Source organism: Pteropus medius, unplaced genomic scaffold (genome assembly GCF_902729225.1).
Source record: "Pteropus medius unplaced genomic scaffold, Ma_sr-lr_union100, whole genome shotgun sequence".
Lineage (NCBI taxonomy): Eukaryota > Metazoa > Chordata > Mammalia > Chiroptera > Pteropodidae > Pteropus > Pteropus medius.
This window is the reverse complement of record NW_024350922.1, coordinates 2745945-2766072: the sequence shown is the minus strand read 5'-3', so window position 1 is coordinate 2766072 and position 20128 is coordinate 2745945. Positions and strand designations below refer to the sequence as shown.

General features: G+C 38.2%; 1 protein-coding gene across 1 annotated transcript in view; it reads left to right on the top strand.

Moving 5' to 3' along the window:
- LOC120584558 (ATP-binding cassette sub-family A member 3-like) overlaps positions 1 to 20128 on the top strand; it is a 102625-nt gene that overhangs the window by 14023 nt on the left and 68474 nt on the right. Inside the window, exons 6-11 of the mRNA XM_039840264.1 lie at positions 4 to 265; positions 3150 to 3277; positions 4982 to 5129; positions 8787 to 9046; positions 14190 to 14306; positions 14621 to 14738. Coding sequence (XP_039696198.1) covers positions 4 to 265; positions 3150 to 3277; positions 4982 to 5129; positions 8787 to 9046; positions 14190 to 14306; positions 14621 to 14738 — 1033 coding nt within the window. The remainder of the gene's footprint in view (positions 1 to 3; positions 266 to 3149; positions 3278 to 4981; positions 5130 to 8786; positions 9047 to 14189; positions 14307 to 14620; positions 14739 to 20128) is intronic.

Sequence of the window (20128 nt, the reverse complement as noted above, 5' to 3'; positions counted from 1 at the left end):
TAGAGACGGCAGTTCTTTGCTATAGTTGTGGAAATCATCCTAACTTTACTATTTGCTGGCTCACTTCTGTTAACACGCAAGTTTACCGTTATAAGGAAGAGTGGACCTTATAGTTACGCTAGCCAGCCTGTCGATGAGTTGCCCTCATTCCTGAGAAGTGTCCCTTTTCCTGGCCTGTGGGAACTGGCTTTCGTGCCTTCCAAAAGTGTCGTGGTGAGGGACATCGTTGAAGCTGTGAAGATGGATTTACACTACAATTTTAAAGGTTAGACATGAAGGTTTTCTGAAAAAATGTATTATTTTAGCGAAGACACTTACAACCTTTTAACTGGGTATAACCTTCTAAGTAAAACATGGCAGGATATCCTCATAACCAGGTAGTGAACTCCTAAATCTAATATTATGGACTTCGTTAAACTTGAGAGTTAAATTTGCATAAAATAATTTCTCCTGGAGCCCAAAGCAAATAGTATTTTAATATTAGGTGACCCATTTCTATGATTTTGGGTGATTGTCCAGTTCTGTGGTACTGTCTTCCTTGGTTCTGGTCGTGCTGCTTAAACGTGGGTGAGTATAACTCCGAAGTACGGGAAGGCGCAGCATCAACACAAGCCCTCATTCTGGACGCAGACTCAGTGCTCAGTTATTTCAAACACTGTTTATGTAAAAACGTTGCCCAGTGCGTGGATGAATGCTTTATAGAAGACTCAGGCTGTAGAGAATTATTCTAAAAATTCCCTGTTCTTCACTCTCAACTCAGTTTCTCTCCTTTTTCTTCCAGAGATAAACATCAGAATTTTGATGAAAATCCCTCTAGCTCCTTCTCTTTACACACGTGTATTTATTCAGTAGTGTATTTTTTCAGTCTTTTTCGTCTCAAAGCATTTGAGAGTCCTTGAAAGTAGATGACATCTCAAAACATTTATTTAAAAAAAAAAAAACTGGAGCAGAAGAATGTAAAATCTCAATGAGTTTAAAAGTATGCAGCACAAATATTTTAATAAATTTAGTCTCTCACAGGCTGCTTTGGGTTGTCCAAATTTTTTTATAATTTCCGCTCTGATTTCTTTGATGCGTGGGATTTTTAGAAGTGGATTACTTAACTTCCAAACACCTGGGGATTTGTTGTTATCTTTCTTTGAATGTATGTACTCTAATTACGGTTGGTTGAAATTTTGAGCATTATTTATGGCTAGTTTATGGTATATTTTGATAAATGTTCCATGTACCTTTATAAAGACTATATTCTGTAGGTTTGGCCTGTAGTATCCCAGAAATGTCATCTAGGTCAAGTTGTCAAGTTGGTGAATCATTGTGCTTTTCAAATCTTCTGTGCGCTTATATTTTTTATCTGTGTATCCTGTTAGTCGTTGAGAGAGGAATTAAATTTCCAGCTAAGTGTCATTAGTATTCAAAAGGTTATAGCCATTAAAATAATATTAAAATTTTCTTTTTGCTTATGTATTATGAAATTAATAGGTCGTGTGATCTTTCCGTTGAACTGTTTTAGAAAATATTTCTCAGTTCTCTGTTTCAAATAGATTCCAGGTCTAGAAAGAAATGTCGATTTTTTTAAATTTATTAATCAGATGAATCATGGTTACTATAGAGTCCCTACCAGAAAGTTCTGATATCTAGATTACTTGTGTATATTTTTTTCTCTTAAGTCATTGAGTTCTGTTTTGTAGCATATCTTGTATATTTTAATTCACTGGCAGACATCGTGGATGGAAAGAATTAGGGGCTCCTGAGGGCACTTCTTTATCCGAAGAAGGTTAAATTTTCCTTCCTGACGGTTTTCAGAGGACTTGATCAGTTCGACCCCATCGAAAGCTGGTTTTAGGCTTCAGGAAGGACTGTTCTATTTCAGCTTCCTCTTTACTCCTGAGATACCCTGTGTCCTAGGGCACGGTCATTACTCCCAGGGCATGCCCCTTCCAGGGCGTCCACTGGAAGTCCGGAGTATTTTTGAAGGCCCCTCTGCCTTTGTGGGGCTTGAGCTCCATGCTCTGTCTCCCCAGCATTGTCTAAGTGCTGATATCACTGCTCAGCATTTTCTCCTGGCCTCGGCCGGTTTCTTGGAGGCTCGTCCTGTGCAAGCTCAGCTGAGGATGCGGCCACTGACTTCAGGGGAATTGACATGCTGATTTTGCACCTCGCTTCTTTGCTACTCTCTTCTCCTTAGAGTTTTGCCCCCTCAAGTCTCAGACATTTCAGCAGCCTGAACTCTTAACCCCTTTTAAGTCAGCAACCTTTTGCAATGCTTTCAGCGGCAATACCAGGGTGAATATGGCATTTATCTTGTGCATTTCCTTTTTTTTCAAGGCTTGTATCTCCATACGTCCTGTTCATCTTTGTTGCTTTCAAGCAGTTTTTTATAGATTTTGTCCGACTTGTATGCAGTGGGAAAGTTTTTCATCTTACCGATCATAGCTGGAACCGGAAGTCCTCGTATGAGAATTTTAAAATTTTCTGCTGGTTACTTCCAAGTTTTTTATATTCAGAGAATAGAGTCTTTAAGATCTCGATTCCTCAGAATTTATTAATGTTCTTTTGCATGTCTTAAAACACGATTGACTTGTATACAAATTCCTTGTGTGCTATGTAGTGATGTACATTCTGGGTGGTCATAGACTAGACCCCAGTTAGGTATTTATCAGATTTTCTTGGCCTCATGTGCTCCCCGGGCCTCGGCCACCACTGCCCTTACAATGGCAGGCTCACTTACCGTGATCCCAGCCACACACCTGGAAATGGCCGCATCCCCCTGTGGACTCAGCTATAGCCCTGTTTGGCCTTGGCCCTGCCATCAGCACCATTGGCCAAGGACCCAGGAGGAGTCACACCCACCTAAGCCTCAGGTCACAGGCCCGCTGACCTTGGTTCTGGCTGTGGACCCTTTAGAGACTGGTGACGTGGCTCTGGCCCCTCTCAGCTGTGGACAGGCAGTAATCCTGCCCACCCAGGAGCCCACCAGGAGACGTGCCTGCCTGTGCGCCTGGACACAGGCTTGCTAACCTCAGCCTGACTGCGGATCTTGAAGTGGCCCTGAAGCCTGGCTCCAGCCCTTCTGAGCGGTGATCCGGAAGCTGTCAGACACTTTGCCTTTGTGTGGTCAGCTCATACACTAGGCGTTTCTCTCTCTGCAGTTCAAGGCTTTTCATCTGAAAGTGACTTTGAAGATTACGTTAAGCAAGAGAATAACTCTGAAAGAGTGATGGTTGCCTTTGTCTTTGACCATGAGTTCAAAAATAGCCACGATCCCCTGCCGCTTAAGGTAAGAACGTTTTTATGTTGAGGTCTCATAATTGTAATTCTAGTTTCCAGAGATTCCATTTGGTAGATGGGGAGACCGTAACTTATCCAGGGCCACGCTGCTTATACGTAGCAGAGCAGGGACTTAAATCCAAATCTAATTCATTTTAGTGTCTGTGCATTTATTTAACCAGTGCTTTATGCCAATGGGGAAAAAACTGAATTCACCACCTACTAGGCCTTCCGTTTGTAAATCAGGATAGTAGGGAATGTTGATGACCAAGGATGTCGCCTTTGCCACTGTATCTGATATGGCCACCATCTCCAGCTCCACACGTGATAGTGAAGTAAATACATGTCTCCGGGTCAGAAGACCTGATGTAATAAAGCAGACGCACCTCCACTAGCAGGGAGCTCGAGCAGGAAACTTGCCTCTTTCTTTTGAATGAAACTCATCATTTCTTTTCTAAATCTAAATCTAGAAAATAGTGCTAAGGCTTAGCCAGGCTTCATCAGAATTAGGACATCTGCAAATAACCGAGGGAGATTCTGATAACAGCCCCCAAGAAGGAGAGACAAAGACACTGCTTTGAACCTGGCGTCTCTGGTGTCGAGGTGTGAGGTGTAGAGATACACACGGAGCCAGAATTCCGTGTTTAAGTTACAGGTGGTCGGCAGCAGAATGGGAAAGGAAAGAGACCCACGGGGTCGTGAGTGGGGTCGTGGGAAGTTTTCATGGGGTCCCATCGCTCCCCCACTCCCTTCATAGACGTCAGCTCCCCTCAGGTGGGCTGACTCGGCATAAAGTGATGCTGATGTGGGCTCGGCGGCGTCCAGAGAGCCTGGTCACAGTGTTTTCGATGTGGTTTCCGACTCCCACGCGGTAGAATCTCCCTCACCCCGCCCCTCGACTCGCCTTGTTACTTACTTCACCGCTTGCCCCGCAGCATCTCTTCTCACCATGCCTGCTCCTTCCCTCCTCCATACACCCATACGTTTTCTATACGTATCCCTATCACTGAATTTATTATACTGTAAACATATGGGGTTTTTTTTCTAAACTAGAACTTGAGCTCCTTGAGTAACAGGAGCTGTGTCTTAATCCCTGAACGTGTAATACGTACCTAAAACTTTTGTCTTGGTAACTGAATGGATGAATATTTACCTTGATTTATGGCATCGGCCTGTCCCTCCGGATCTTACTGACCCGTCTCGCTTTTGGCCACCTTTGGACTATTGCTGTCGTGACACTGTTTGGGCCCATCGTGATCTGCACTGAAGTTTCCCTAGTTCTCCTGAATTAGTGGTATGATGAAAGTGTGTGACACTCCACATTTATATTTTAATACATTCCTCTTCTGTCCTCAGGTAGGATTCTTTCTTATGTTATTGTCACTTTTAGGACAGGAGATTTTCCCTCCCAGAACACTTATCTGACATAAAAGGAAAAGAAATTAACAACACCTTTCGGTCTATTTCATTTCCGTATGCTTGCCAGCCGTCTACGTAGGGAGAAATACATCCACGACCCATAGTGTAGCCTTACGACAGGTTTGCTCCCGGTTCCTGATTTCAGAATCCACTTCGGTGCTTATCAGTCTGCCTCAAAATCACTTATCTGCAACTGTACTCTAACTTCCTTTAGTCTCTCTTTCTTGCTTAATTTTTGTTTGTTTGTTTGTTTATAGATACTGTTTCTTACTGTTTCTTATTTTGTTTCTTGTAGGTAAAATATTATCTGCGTTTTAGTAGTTTTCCGAGGAACAAGGAGTTAGATTTTGATCAGCCCAGAAACTGGCATACAGGTACTCTCTTTCCAACTTCTCCTTCCGTGGGACCCAGAAACGAGCAAGATTCAAATGGGGGGAGTCCTGGTGAGCACCTTTCACTGTACTTATTTTGATAATCCTCCTTTTATAGTAAGTGCCCTCATATTTCTTCAGCCTTGTGATGAAAATTATTTTTAACTTAATCTGCTGGTGATTTTTTTTTTTCATTTAAAAATTTTCAGTGTCCAAAAACCCATGTGAAAAATCCTATACATCGGAACAACATATTTTATCCTTTCCTGATCGTTATCACACTATATCCTTATATCTGCATGTAGATTTACTTAGGACATTTTGATTTTACTGACTTCCTGTGTACATTGCCAGGTACTGACACAGACTAAATAATTAAAACTGTATGGTATTCCGTTGGGCTGAGAAACAGTTTTTAATACAGCTATGGTAATTTAAAATTTACTGCACAAACTACCGTTCAAAAGTCTTTAATGTGGAGCTTTGCTTTTACCAACAATAATGCGGATTTACCCTGAGGAAATTATTCAACGAGAGAAACAAGCTATAACCAATTTAGCATAATTCTTAAATGTTTGAAACAACCTAAATCTTAAATATGATCATTGAATAGTACAAGTATAAAATATAACTTGACAGATAATTATGCAATCAGAATTGCATTTCGAGATTAGAGCTATATAAGCTGCATGTTCATCAACACGAAACTGGGGTGGATATCCAAATATGAAAATGTCTACTATGTTAGGGTAGAGGATTGTGTTGCATATTATCGTTGTTTCCTTTAAAAAATATTTTGAACATTATTTTTGTCATAATATTTAAAAGGGAATCGTGCGTTTTCCAATTTGTGTTATGAACTAAGCCTGGAATTTCACTTTATAAGGGTTAGACTGGTGGAAAACTTAGAAAGCTGGGTGCTGCTGAGAGTTGCCAGGGATACGAGGATGAAGACAGCCAGATGCACTGCCGGAGGGAGGGCACGTGGGCTGATGCGGCCCCTCTGGGGAGCCATCTGTCAGTGGTGGCTGTCCTCGTCTGATCCGGCTGCCGTAACAAAATACCACGGACTGGCTCGTTTGCAAATAACGGAAATTTATTTCTCATAGTTCCGAAGGCTGGGAAGTCCAAGATCGAGGTGCTAGTCTGGCGATGGCCCCCTCCTTGGTCCAGAGCCTGTGTGTTTTAGCTGTGCCTCCGCCTGGTGGAGGAGGCTGGGGTCTCCCCGCAGCTGCTGTTATAAGGCTCTAATCCCATCTATGAGGCCTCCACTCTCTCTCGTGGCTTAAGCATCTCGCAAATGCCCCCCTACTAATGCCATCGCCTGTAAGAATGCTGGGGAGACACAAACATTCAGCCCACAGCAGTGGGCAAATTAAGAGTACATTCCTGAGTATAAACACTACTAAATTCTTTTATAGATTCATAAGAATGTTCCTGATGGTGTTGTTTGTGGTGGCAAGGAGGAGGAGGCAGTCAGGGCAGCTGATTAGAAAGACGACTAGGCGTATGCATAGCAGCATCTTAAAAAATGTAGAACTCAGTAATGAAAATTTGTAACTCGATTTCATTTACATAAGATATATGCAAACGAAATGCTAATATAAATATGAAAAGGACACATACAAACATGAGGATACTCGTCAAACACGTTAGGAATGTGGTCAGTGGGAAGGAGAGGGGCAAGGAAAAAAGGAATAAATAAATAAAATGGGTTAAGGGACATGGACCAATGAGTGGGTCATGAACTGAGGGGTGTGAGTAACTCAGCCTTCTGCACTCGAAGCTAAAAATGCTTTGTGTGCGCGTGTGATGTGTGTATATATAAAAACTTTGTGTGCATGACCCAAAAAAGAAATAATGCATGTTAATAGACTAATTGACTAAAGCACCTAAGCCGATTTCTTACTGTTAATGATCTACTTGTCTCCTTAAAGTCTCATCCTTAATATAACCTAAATTTACACAATAATCCTAAAAAGATAATTATTATTTAAATAATACTTACTTTTACCCTAATTTCTTTTTTTTTCCTCCAATAATACTAGCTAAAAGTTTTGAATGCTTACTGTAATTTTGAAGTACCACGAGATAGGCTTGATTATATCAATTTTGCAGTGAAGTCTCTGGGTGTCAGAGAGATCGTGCACACTGTGCTAAGGGCTAGATAACTCGTAAGCACCGGGATTGGGAATGAAACAAACACAGCCTGTGCCCTGGACGTGCCTTAGCATGCTGTCAGGGACAGTGCAAAACACATCTCATATGTGATCCTCTGTGCATCACCGAAAACATCCATTTTAGTCTCCCATCATAAGGGATTTGGGAGAAATAAATAAATAATCTTCATTTAAGGTCTTATCAATATTCTCTACAAAAGAATACTGGGGCAGAGCCTAGGCTTCCACGGGTAGCTGCGTGGGGAACCTGTGTTTACAAGTTGACCTGTCATGATGAAACCAAATATTATTTTAAGGTAGTGCTCCTCGTTGATCGAATGCCTCAAAAATAGTAGGCTGAAAATTCTTCCTAAATTGATTTATAGAGTGAGTAGACTGACAGTCAAAATCCAAGCAGGATTTTTTGAAGAAATTGGCAAACTTATTCTAAAATTTATATGGAGATGCAAAGGATCTGGGTTATTAAAATAATCTTGAAAAGGAATAGCAATGTTAGAAGACATTCAAGACTTACTATAAAGCTACAGTAATGAAGACATTGTCATAGAGGCACAGGGATGAGCCAATAGACCAGTGGAAAGAATGAGATGTTTAGAAATAAACTCAAACACACAGTCACTTGATTTTCCATGAAGGTGCCAGTATAGTTCACTGGGAAAAGAAACTCTTGAACAAATTGTGTTGAATAACTTGGTTATCCATATGGAAAGAACGACCTTGATCACTAACTCGTACCTACACAGAATTAATTAATTCGAGATGATCATTAACCTAAATGTAAAAGCCAGAATCATAAAACTTCTACAACTAAATTTATGAGAATGTCTTCGTGACTTTGAGAGTAGGCAGTAATTTACTAGGATACAAGACGTGTTCACTATTAAAAAAAAATTGATCAATTGAACATTAAAATTAAATGCTGTTGCTATGGAAGACAATTAAAAAATTAAAAGGTAAGATTCAGAAGGGAGAAAATATACATGATTCACATTCGAAATGTATAAAGGACTCATATAGATTAATAGAAATAGCAGTTTTTAGATGTCATGGCTAAATTTCTATAAAAGTTTTTAAATGTTTACCCTTAATTTCTATAGTGAACTCATCTACCAGGAAGAAAGTATCTACATACTGTCACAGATCCAAGGGCCACACTGAGTAGCATTGCCTTAGCGGACATCAGTTCATATAACTCAGTATGAGCTTCATTTACATTTTCCAATATGAAGGGCACAGAATTGAAGTCTTTCCTAATCCCATGATAATTCAGTTCTCATTTGGTTGACTAAAATTGCAGAAAGTAGCTTTATACTTACACTCAATATTTTACTTCTGAGAAGCTGGGAAAGGCCCTTTTAAAAAAGATTGTCATTATGCATTTGTGCGGGAAAACCGGGAGAGCTGAGCTCTGAAATTTAGACAGCGAGCCGGGCCTCATTCGACACGAACTTTGTTGTTCATCTTTGACATGCTTTAATTGCCATCATGTGTGTTCAGCTCAGCTATTTGGTGTTCCACTGTCCTTTGCAACCCTCGTTTTTTAACCTAGGGTACCTCACCGAAGGGTTCCTGGTCATGCAGCACGCCTTGGATAGGGCCATCATGATGTACCACAACCGCACCGCTGCACAAGCGCTTCTGGGAGGCGTCAACGTTTTCATGCAGAGATTTCCATACCCAGAATATTACCACGATTACTTCCTTAACTTTCTGGGGATTTTCATCCCGTTAGTAATCCTATTTATCTTCTCCATGAATCACTTTACCCTCGTTCAGTCTCTTGTGTGGGAGAAAGAAAACCGATTGAAGGTAACTCCACTTTTCCTTGGGGGGTAGATGGAGCCCCGTAGAAGGTGTAGGGTCTGCAGGGGAGGTGTTTGTGGTGGGGCTGGGGCACTTCTGCCCGCTCAGCGTGGCTGGGTGGTCAAGCGTCGGTAGCAGCCAAGAAGGGAACACTTGTATCTCCCGGCAATTTTTTAAAAAAAATTTGTTTCTATTGGAATTCTTGGTTTGGTTTTTAGTTTTATTTCTGGAAGACAACTTCCCAAGAATATTTCAGATAGAATTTAAATGCCAAATGCCCTGACGTCTCTCTGGAATAAGGTGAAATACAGAGAAAGAATCAGTTGAACTTGTAGAATTGTACCTAGATAGATTTAGGTAAAATTCAGTTTCAAGAGTCTATGACTGTTTTACCGGTTTCTGATCTCTGAAATTTTTTTTCCCTAAATGACCTTTTACGTCCCATCTAGAACTGTGTATTGGTGGAGAGCAAAAAAACCTAAACGCCTTTCCTTCTAGCGAAAATGAAAGGCATATTTTGAAACTTCCTTTGAGATTATGTTTTCTCCAATCGTAATGGCTTTCTTTCTCTCTCCTGATTAGTGAACACACAGTTAACTTACTCACCTCGGTTTTTATAGCTACCATCTCCCTGTTGATATCGCTATGTAATTCCCAATTCTAAATCAACACTTTTTCTTTGGAGTCTCCCAGAATATGATAGATAACCACATAGCTTAAAGTATCCTTTCTTTTTCATTGAAAACTTTTTCATTGAAGTGTAACATGCATACACACAGAAAAGTACTCAGATCACAACTGTATTCATCGTAATCTGTTTGCAGTAACAGAAATACCACAAACGCAGTAGCTTATAAACAACAGAAATTTATTTCCCACAGTCTGGAAGTCCAAGATCAGGGTGCCGGCAGAGTTGGTGTCCGGCGAGCCCCTGCTTTGTGGTGCATTGTTGGCACCTTCTCACTGTGTCCCCCACATGGTGGAAGGGACAAGAGAAGAATTGTCAGGCCTCTTTTATCAGGGCACTAATTTCATCCATGAGGTCTCTACCCTCATCATCTAATAATCGCCTACCTCCTGAAGGCCCACGTCAGAGTGCCATGACGCCGGAGATTAGATTTTCAGCATATGAATTTTGAGGCAACACAAATATTCCAACTATAGTAGTATGGTCGAACGGATTTATCACAAAGTATGCTCATTTTATCATATCCCTCTTAAGAAATGAAACAGAGGGCTGCTTGTGTACCCCCCAAAACATTTTCTTAACAGTAGACAGTAACCTAATTTCTAATATCGAGTTGATTTTTTTCTGTTCTTGAACTTGATGGAAGTGGAATCGTGTGCTGTATATTCTGTTGTGTCTGTGTGATTCATTCTGCTAAATATATAGTTGTAGTTCATTTCCATTCATTGCGTTCTGTGAGTTATAAGATTCCGTGGTAGGACCCTCACCATTTACCCATTTCCCTTTAATGTTTGCCGTTTGGCTAGTATTAGCAATGCTTCCGTGAACGTTTTATACAGGAATTTTTTTCTGAATATCAGGTTATGCATATTTAACTTTAGTAGATAATGCCAAAGTTTGCCAGGAATTCTACCAATTTACATTTTCATTAGCAATATTTGAAAATTCCATTTGCTCTACATCTTCACTAATGTTTGGTATTGTCGATGTTTTCTAATTTTATCAAATCTGGTGAGTGTGTTGGCCTCAAAAATGTACAGATCTTTCACCTCCTTGGTTAATTCCTGAGTATTTTATTATTTTTTATGCTAATGTAAATGGAATTGTTTTCCTAATTTCCATTTCAGATTGCTCAGTGGTTGTGAATCGGGATTTAAATGATTTTTGCATCCTCTTACTCTGATGAATAATTTATTAATTCTGACATTTTTGGTGTGTGGAGTCTTTATAGTTTGCTACTGCATAAGATTGTACCATCTGCAAACAGAGATACTTTTACTTCTTCCTTTCCAATTTCGATGCCTTTTTTTTTCTTTCCCAGTTTCTCTGGTTAGAATTTCCAATACTATGTTGAACAGAGTCATTGAAAGCTAGCGAAAGAGTGTGATATTAGCTGTAGTTCTTTTTATATATGGCCTTTGTTGTATTAAGGAGGTTTTCATCTCTTCCTACTTTGTTGAGAGTTTTTGAATTTCTACATCAGTCAAGATGATCATGTGTTGTTGTTTTTTTCACTAATTCTCTGTGGTGTATTACGTTGATTGATTTTGTATGTTGAACCCTCCTTGCAGTCCATGAATAAATCCTATTTGATCATAGTGTATAATCTTTTTAATATGCTGCTGAATTTAGTTTGCTTCTATTTGTCGAGGGTTTTTGCATCTATATTCATATGAGATATCGGTCTATAGTTTCTTTTCTTGTGTATCTGTCTGACTTTGGTATCAGGATAATCCTGGCCTCATGGAATGAGTTAGTTTATGTTCTCTCTTCCTCAGCTTTTTTGGGAGAGTTTAAGAGGGATTATTCTTGAAATGTTTGATAGCATTCAGCAATAAAGCCTTCTGGTCCAGGATTGTTCTTTGTTGAGAGGTTTTTATTACTGATTAGATCTCTTTACTCATTAATCTGTTCACGTTTTCTATTTCTTCATGATTCAATCTGGGTAGGTTGTGAATTTCTGGGAATTTGTCTGTTTCATCTAGGTTATCCAATTATTTGGCATACAATTATTCATAGTATACTCTAATGATCTTTTTTAATTTCTGTAAAATTAGAAGTAATGTCCCAATTTTATTTTTGATTTTAATAATTTGAGTCATGTCTCTTTATCTTTTTTTTTTTTGGTCAATCTGGATAAAAGTTTGTCAACTTTGTTCATATTTTCAAATTTGTTGAAATTTTAAAAAAATTTTGGGTTCATTTATTTACTCTATTGCTCTTATCCATTTTATTTTTCTACTTTCATCTTATTTTCTTACTTCTTCTGGTCTTGGGTTTAGTTTTCTTTTCCAGTTCGCTAAGGTGTGAACTTAGGTTGTTGATTTACGATCTTCTTTGTTAGTGTAAGCATTTTTTTTTAACATCTATAAATTTTCCTCTGACCATGCTTTCACTGCATCCTGTAAGTTTTGTTGTGTTGTATTTTTGTTTTCATTTGCCTCGCGGTATTTTCTACTTTCCGATCTTTTCTTTGACCCATTAGTTGTTTTAAGAGTATGTTGTTTTCAAATATTTTGAAATTTTCAGCTTTCCTTTTGTTAGTGATTTCTACTTTTATTATATTGTCATTAGAAAAGGTACTTTTTATAATTTCAGTCTTTTTAAGTGTAATAATACCTATTTTGTGGCCTAACACATTGTCTATCCTGGAGATGTTCCATGCACACTTGAGAAAAATGTATATTTTATTGCTGGGTGGTGTTCTCTATATATGTAAGTTCAATTGGTTTATAGTGCTGTTCAAGTCCTCTATTACTTTACTTTCTGTCTGGTTGTTCTAGCCATTATTGAAAGTGGTATGTTGAAGTCTCCAGCTATTATTGTAGAATTATTTCTCCCTTCATTACTGTAATTTTTGATTCTTATTTTGGAGCTCTGATGCTGATGCCTGCATGTTATAATTGTTATACTTTCATGGTAGATCGACCCTCTTTTCAACATATGATGTCTTTCTTTGTCTCCTGTAACAGTTTTGATTTCAGTCTATTTTGTCTGCTATTATTATAGCTACCCTCGCTCTCTTTTGGTTTGCATGGAATATCATTTTTCCCTCTTTTCGCTTTATGTCATTGGATCTAACGTGAGTCTCAACAACATTCTTGACTACCATAATTTAAGTAGTATTTGTAAAACACTCTACTTAATAATTGAAGAATACACATTGTTTTCAAGTGCACTGGATAGACCAGATATTTGAAGTCATACGGTATAGAACATCAAAATGGAATTAAATTGTAGATTTAATAAATGTAATACATCTAGGAAAAAGCAAATATTTGGAAGAAGACCATATATTAAGTCATAAAATAAGTCTCGATAAACTTAAAGACATTGAAATAATACAAAGTGCATTTTTCTGGTAAGAGTGGATAGAAAATTAAAACCCAGTAATAGTATGATATCTAGGAACACTCCGGTATTTTGGTAATTAAACAACAAACTTATAAATAAACAGTAGATCAAAGAATAAATAACAGAAGAATTAGAAAATATTTTAACCTGAATAACAGTGAAAATACAACTCCTCAAAATCGCTGATATACACTTAAAGCTGAGCTTTGAGGCATATTTATAGTTTTCAATGACTCTTATTAAAAACGAGGACAAATAATCAGGTATCTCAGCATCTTGCTTAAGAAGCCATAAAAAGAGCAATTTAAAAGGGGTGGGGGAGGGAAGAAGAGAGGGAAAGAGAAAGAGAGAAAGAAAGAAAAAGTTTATTTTTCATTGAGGCATAATTGACATTTAACATTTTAATATTAGTTTCAGGAGAAGAAAAATGAATCAGTAGTTGTATACATTATGAAATGATCATCACCATAAGTCCATCACCATATGTAGTTACAAAAAATTTTTTTCCTTGTGATGAGGATTTTCAGGATCTTCCATTCAGCAACTTTCAGACACACAATACAGTGCTGTTAACCGCAGTTGGCGTGCTGTGTGTCACGGCCCCAGGACTGACTTACAACTGGGAGTTGGTACCTTTGACCCCTTCTCCCGCCTCTGGCAACCACCAGTCTGCTCTCTCTCTCTATAAGCTTGTTTTTGTTGTTTGTCTCATTGTTTAGATTCCACATATAAGTGAGATCATATGGTATTTGTCTTTCTCTATCTGACTTCTTTCACTTAGCACAATGCCCTCCAGGTCCACCACAACTGAAATGGATTATGTAATATCATCGTGCCCAATTTATAGAGGAGGAAATCCAGGGTCAGATTGGACCGTGGACTATGAATGATTTTGATGTGTAGGATTGTCAGTTGTAACACATACACCACCTTGGGGGTGGGGGATTGTTGATTAGAGGGGAGTCTACACATACGTGGGTGTAGTGGGGCTATGGGAGATCTCTGAAACTTCCCCTCAATCTGAAAATTAAATGAGATAACATTTGTGAAGGCATTTTGTATAATTACATAGATTTACACACTCGCTTTGTGTTAAACCTCCCACAGGAGTACCAGCTCATGATAGGACTCAGTAACTGGATGCTCTGGGCTGCCTACTTCTTCACATTCTTCACGCTGTATTTGATTATCATCTTTTTGATGTGCCTAATTTTCTTCATCAAGGCAAGTGTCTGTCTGACTGCAGCATGCTGCGGCTAAACTTTAAGCAGGATACAGACCTGGTGAGGGCCTCGTGGATTCAGATTGCCAGCGGGTGAACACATACGTGCCTGCCTAGTACCTCAGCAGTCTAGACTTTAAACCTAGATGTGTGGACCTTCTGCAGTTAGTGAATTATTTACTCTCCATCTCCCTGAGCGTCATCGTCCTGTTCACAGGACCAGTAAAATATTTCCAGACGTTTCATTTCTCCTCTTTTGTTTTGCTCTGACACCACTTTGAGTGTGACTAAACTGGCTTCCTGATTGTTTCGCTAGATGAAACCTTTGCCGATCATCCAACACAGCGACCCATCTGTTGTCTTTGTCTTTTTGGTGTGTTTTGCCATCGCCACAATATTCTTCAGCTTTATGGTCAGCACCTTCTTCAATAAAGGTGAGTCTAAAACTCCTGGGAAACATTCCCAGTGCCTAGATGAGGAATATATTTGGAGGCTCCTTCTGAACTTCTAGTTGCCACCTCATCTCTAGCCTCTGTCTACCGGAAAGACAAATATCAGACACACATGAAATTATTTGAAAGGGAAGGAAGAGAGCATTAAAAATTAATACAGCATAGTAAACATGTGAATAAAGGATAAAAACCAAAGTAAGATCATATTTACGTGTTCTTTCTAACCTTTAGCTGCTAACTAATGTATGGTACCTGTTGAATCATCTATCAGGAAGGGTTGAGATCGAGACGATCTCTCTATATTCTGTTGGAGGGACTGAAGTCTGCCAGAATCTGATGATGATACTGTAATATGCGAACAGGAAGAAAACAACAAATTACTTGACTGAAAGAAAGGGTCCTTGCACTCAATAGATACTTATTGTGTGATCCCCGTGTATTTGAAATATAGTGCTTGCCCCTGTAGATCTGACATTGATCTTGAGGACGTGAATCTCATAGGCACAAAAAATGATTTGACAGGACATGCAGAAAGCAAATTAATGGAGCATAGTGTACGCGTGAAAGAAAGATTAACATACTCCGCCTTAAGACTGAAGTTGAGATAAACCTGAGAATGCTTGCTGTAGAGGTTAGTTTTTAAACATTATTGAAAGATCAGAAGACTGGACTAGGAAGTCAAGTGACATGAAAGCATTCATTCATTCATTCATTCATTCATTCATTCATATCTTTGTGCTGGCACAGTCTCTAATATACAAAGCAAATAAATATCATTTCCTTGTCATTTGAGGGCTAGGATGCCAAATAGCAGGCATGACCACATAGGTCTATTTCCTTTTTACTTTTCTCTGTACATTTTCATGGGTATTATTAGTTGATCGGTCCTCACAAGGCACAGGGTCATGCATACAACCTACAAACGGCCAAAATAAAATAAAATAAAAAGGTGCTAAAGGTAAGTAGAATGTGATATGCCAAAGAGAAAAATAAGTAGAAAACAAATACCGGTGTTTCATATTTTTGGCATTATGGCAGAGTAGATAGATATTCTGAACATTTTCTACGTGTCTGCTGGTACATAAGTGCAAGACTTTCACACTGATGCGTACTTAAAATGGAACTGCCAGGCCATGGGGTTTGTGAGTGTCCAACCTGACAACGTCCAATGCACGTGCCGTCCCACTGGAAGAAGCGCACACTCCTATCGATCTATATCTTTACCAACATTTAGTATTGTCAAACTTTCATTTGTGCCTCGTTAGAGATATGGAATGTTATCTTATGGCAATTCAAATATGCATTTACCCAATTACTAACGAAGCTGAGTATGTATTATTAATATGAGTCACATGTGTTTCTTTTTCTATAAAATCCGTTAATGCATTCTTTAATAATTCTCGATCAACAGGAGTTCTTTATATACCCCTGCAACCTAACTTTCATTAGTCGTACACGTGTTGCAAAGCTACTCCCAATTGGGAGCCATTAGTGCTTTTTACGGTATCTTTTAATAGCTACTAATTTTAATGTTATAAAATTTGCCGTCATAGCTTGTGACATTAAATATTTCAATAAAAAGTCATTTTCTAGTCCGAGGTCATAGGTTGTATTCTTATGTTCTATATGGGGATTGATTTTTCCCTTGTCTGGTATAATATAGCAACTTTATTTTCTTCCTAAGTGCATAGGCAACATTGCCCATGTCCCAGCAACATTTCACGGACAGATCACTTTTCTCTTACTACTCGTTAGTACCTGCTCTGTCATAAGTCAAGTTCCCATTCGTGTGTGTATTTCTTTGGGGGCTATCCTTTCACTGATCTATTTCTTTATGTTAGAAGCATACTCATAGCATTTTAGTTATTACAGCTTCATAATAAATCTCACCTCGTAGGGTAAGACCTAATTTGTTCTTTTTTCTTGAAGTAAGTCTTTGACCATTACTGTCCCTTTGCATCTCGGATGCGTTTTACTTATTTATTTAATAATTTTTAATTTTTTCAATTACAGTCAACATACAACATTGCATGAGTTTTGGGTGCTTATACATTTACATAACTGTGATTATACATTTACATAACTCACCAAGTGATCACCCAGATAAATCTAGTCCCCATCTGACACCACACACAGTTATCACACTACTGTCAACAATACTGTCTGTGCTCTACTTGACATCCCGATGACTGTTTTGTAACCACCAGCTCATACTTTTTGATCCCTTCCCCAATCCACCCTACCTCCAACTCCCTCCCATATGACAACTATTTTCAGTACCCACTGTCCCCTTAGCTCCCGGCAATCCCTAATCTGCTTTTGTTTTTACAAGTTTGCCTATCCGGATAGTTCATATAAATGGAATCAATAGATGGCCTTCTGTGTCTGTCTTCTTTGACTTAGCGAAATGTTTTCAAGATTTATCCATGTGGTGGCCTGTGCCAGTACGTAACTTCTTGTTATAAAGAGTAACATATCACTGAATGAGCGTGCCACACTTTGCTCATCTGGACATCCCCTGATGGACATGTAGACTGTGCCCCCCTTTGGCTATTATAGTGCTCCTATAAACATTTGTGTACAGATTTTTGTTTGTGCCTATGCTTATCATGATTTCGAGCGTAAACCTGGAGTGGAATGGTTTGGTCATATGGTAATGCGTGCTTAACTTTTTTGAGGAACCACTAAACCGGTTTTCACAGCTGCCACATTTTACATTCCCACCAGCAATGAGTAGGCTAACGATCTCTCCTCACCCTTGCCACCCCTGTACATTTTATTTTTCATTATAACCATCCAAACGGGTGTATAGTGATATCTCAATTGTGATTTTCATTTGCTTTTCTCTAATGACCAATGATGTTGAGCATCTTTTCATGTGCTTGTTAGTAATTTGTGTATCTTCTCTAGAGGACTGTCTATTCAAGTCTTCGACCATTTTTTAATTGAATTTTTTGTGTTTTTGTACTGTAACAAGAGTTATTTATATATTCTGGGTACTAAACCTTTACCAAATATGTAATTTCCAAATGCCTTTTCAGTCTCTTAATAGTGTCCTTAACAGAAGTTCTTAATTTTGATGAACTCCAATTTATCTGGGTTTTTTTTTCTTGTGTCGTGTGTACTTTTGGTGTCATAGTTAAGAAACAATTTGCTGACTCTAGGGTCATGAAGATTTACGCATACGTTTTCTTCTAAGAGTTTCATGGTTTTAGCTGTTAGATTTATGACTTTGATTCGCTTTTTAGTGTTTATATGTGGTGTGAAATAAGGGTTACAATTCATACTTTTCATTTCAACACCCAGTTGTCTCAGCACCATTTGTTGAAGAGATTGTTCTTTCCTGTATTGAGTGGTCTTGACACCAATGTCAGGAATCACTTTAAAGCATATATGTAGGATGTCTGACGCAAGTCTTTTATTTCCAGAGTCTCAAATCTATTTCATTGGCTTATATGTCTATCTTTATGTTAGAAACACACTCTTAATTACCACAGCTTTGTAGTAGGTTTTGAAAGTGGGAAGTGTGAGCCTTCCAATTTTGTTCTTTGTTTTGGCTGTATAGGTTCCTATTGAGTTTTAGGATTGACTCTTCTATTTCTGAAAAAAAGGCCATTGAGATTTTGATAAGAGATGGCAGTAAATCTGTATGTCACTACGGGGAGCATTGCCATCTTAATGTTAAGTCTTCTAATTCTTCGAAGAATTTTTGTGGTTTTTAGTGTATACTACTTGCACTTCCTTGGTTTAATAATATTCATATTTCTCTTTGTGCTCTTATAAATGGAATTCCTTTTTAATTTTATTTTTAGATTGTTTATTGCTAGTGTATAAATATTCAGTTGATTTTTGTGTATTGATCTTATACTCTCAACAATGCTGAATTTATTTATTAGTTATAGTAGATTTTTTGTAGGTTCTTTAGGGACTTTCTACATATAAGATTGTGTCATCTGAGAATAGAAAAATAGAAGTAAGTTTACTTTTTCCTCTCCAATTTGGATGCCTTTTATTTCTTTTTCTTGCCTAGTCACTCTGGCTAGAACTTTCAGTGCAGAGTTAAATAGAAATGGTGAGAACAGGTACCGTTATCTTGTTTCTGGTCTTAGGGGGGAAAGTTTCAGTCTTTAGCCATTAAGTATGATATTAGCTGTGAATTTTTCATAATGCCCTTTATCATGTCGAAGGAGTTTGTTAATTTCGTTGATTTTTTTCAAAGAACAAACTTTTGTTTTTCTTGATTCTCTCATTGTTTTCCTTTCTCTCTATATATATTTTTATTTACTATTTCCTTCCTTCTGCAAGCTTTAGGCTTAGCTTACTCCTCTTTTTCCCGTTCTTATGGTGCAATGTTAGGTTATGATTTGAGATTTTTCTTCATTTTTAATGTAGGTCTTTACAGCTGTAAGTTTCACGCAGCACTGCCTTCACCGTATCCCATAAGTTTTGGTACATTGTTTTGGTATATTTGTTTCATTAATCTTTAAGTGCTTTCTAATTTTCCTTGTAATTTTTTCTTTGACCCATCGGTTGTTTAAGAGCGTTTGTGGTTAATTTCTACACAATTGTGATTTTTTTTAGCTGATTTCTTGCTTCATTTCATTGTGGTCAGAAAATACACTTTGTAAGACTGAAATCTTTTTAAATTTATTGAGACTCATTTTGTGGCCTAACTTATGGTCTTTTCGAGACTGTTCCATGTACACCGAAGAAGAACGTATGTTATGCTCTTTTTGGATAGAGTGTTTGGTATATATCCGTTAGGTAAAGTTAGCTTGCAATCCTCTATTCCAGTCCTTTCTGTTCGTCCTCTATTTACTTACTGATCTTCTATCCAGTTGTTCTCTCCATTACCGATGGGTATTGACATCTTCAACTGTTATTGTAGAGCTTTCTATTTCTCTCTTCAATCTATCAGTTTTCATTCCCCATATTTTGGGGCTCTGTTGTTAAATGAATCTATGTGTCTAACTGTTATATATTTTCGATGGATTCACACTTTTATCTATATTGCCTTTGTTGTCTCCAGTTCGTCTCTTCTCATTCTCTTTAGAAATAGCACACACCTATCAGCGAATAAAATCTAAATGTTGTAGTTGGCGAATGAGCTATGTGGAGCGAGGCACGAGGCAAAGAGAAGAAGCAAGAATCACTCCTAACACTGGGATGATATGTTTTATTTCATAATATCCAGTTTTTATTTGGAAGCTGCTTTTTAGCTCTAGATGAAGTTAATTGGTCTCTTAACAAGAATGTTTTCAAATGTTTTATCAGAGTTATATTTTTGGTACCACTTCATATTCTAAACCATATCTGGCTCTTTGACACCAACTTTGTGTCTCCTTATTTACATAGGTACCCTTCTTTTCCCC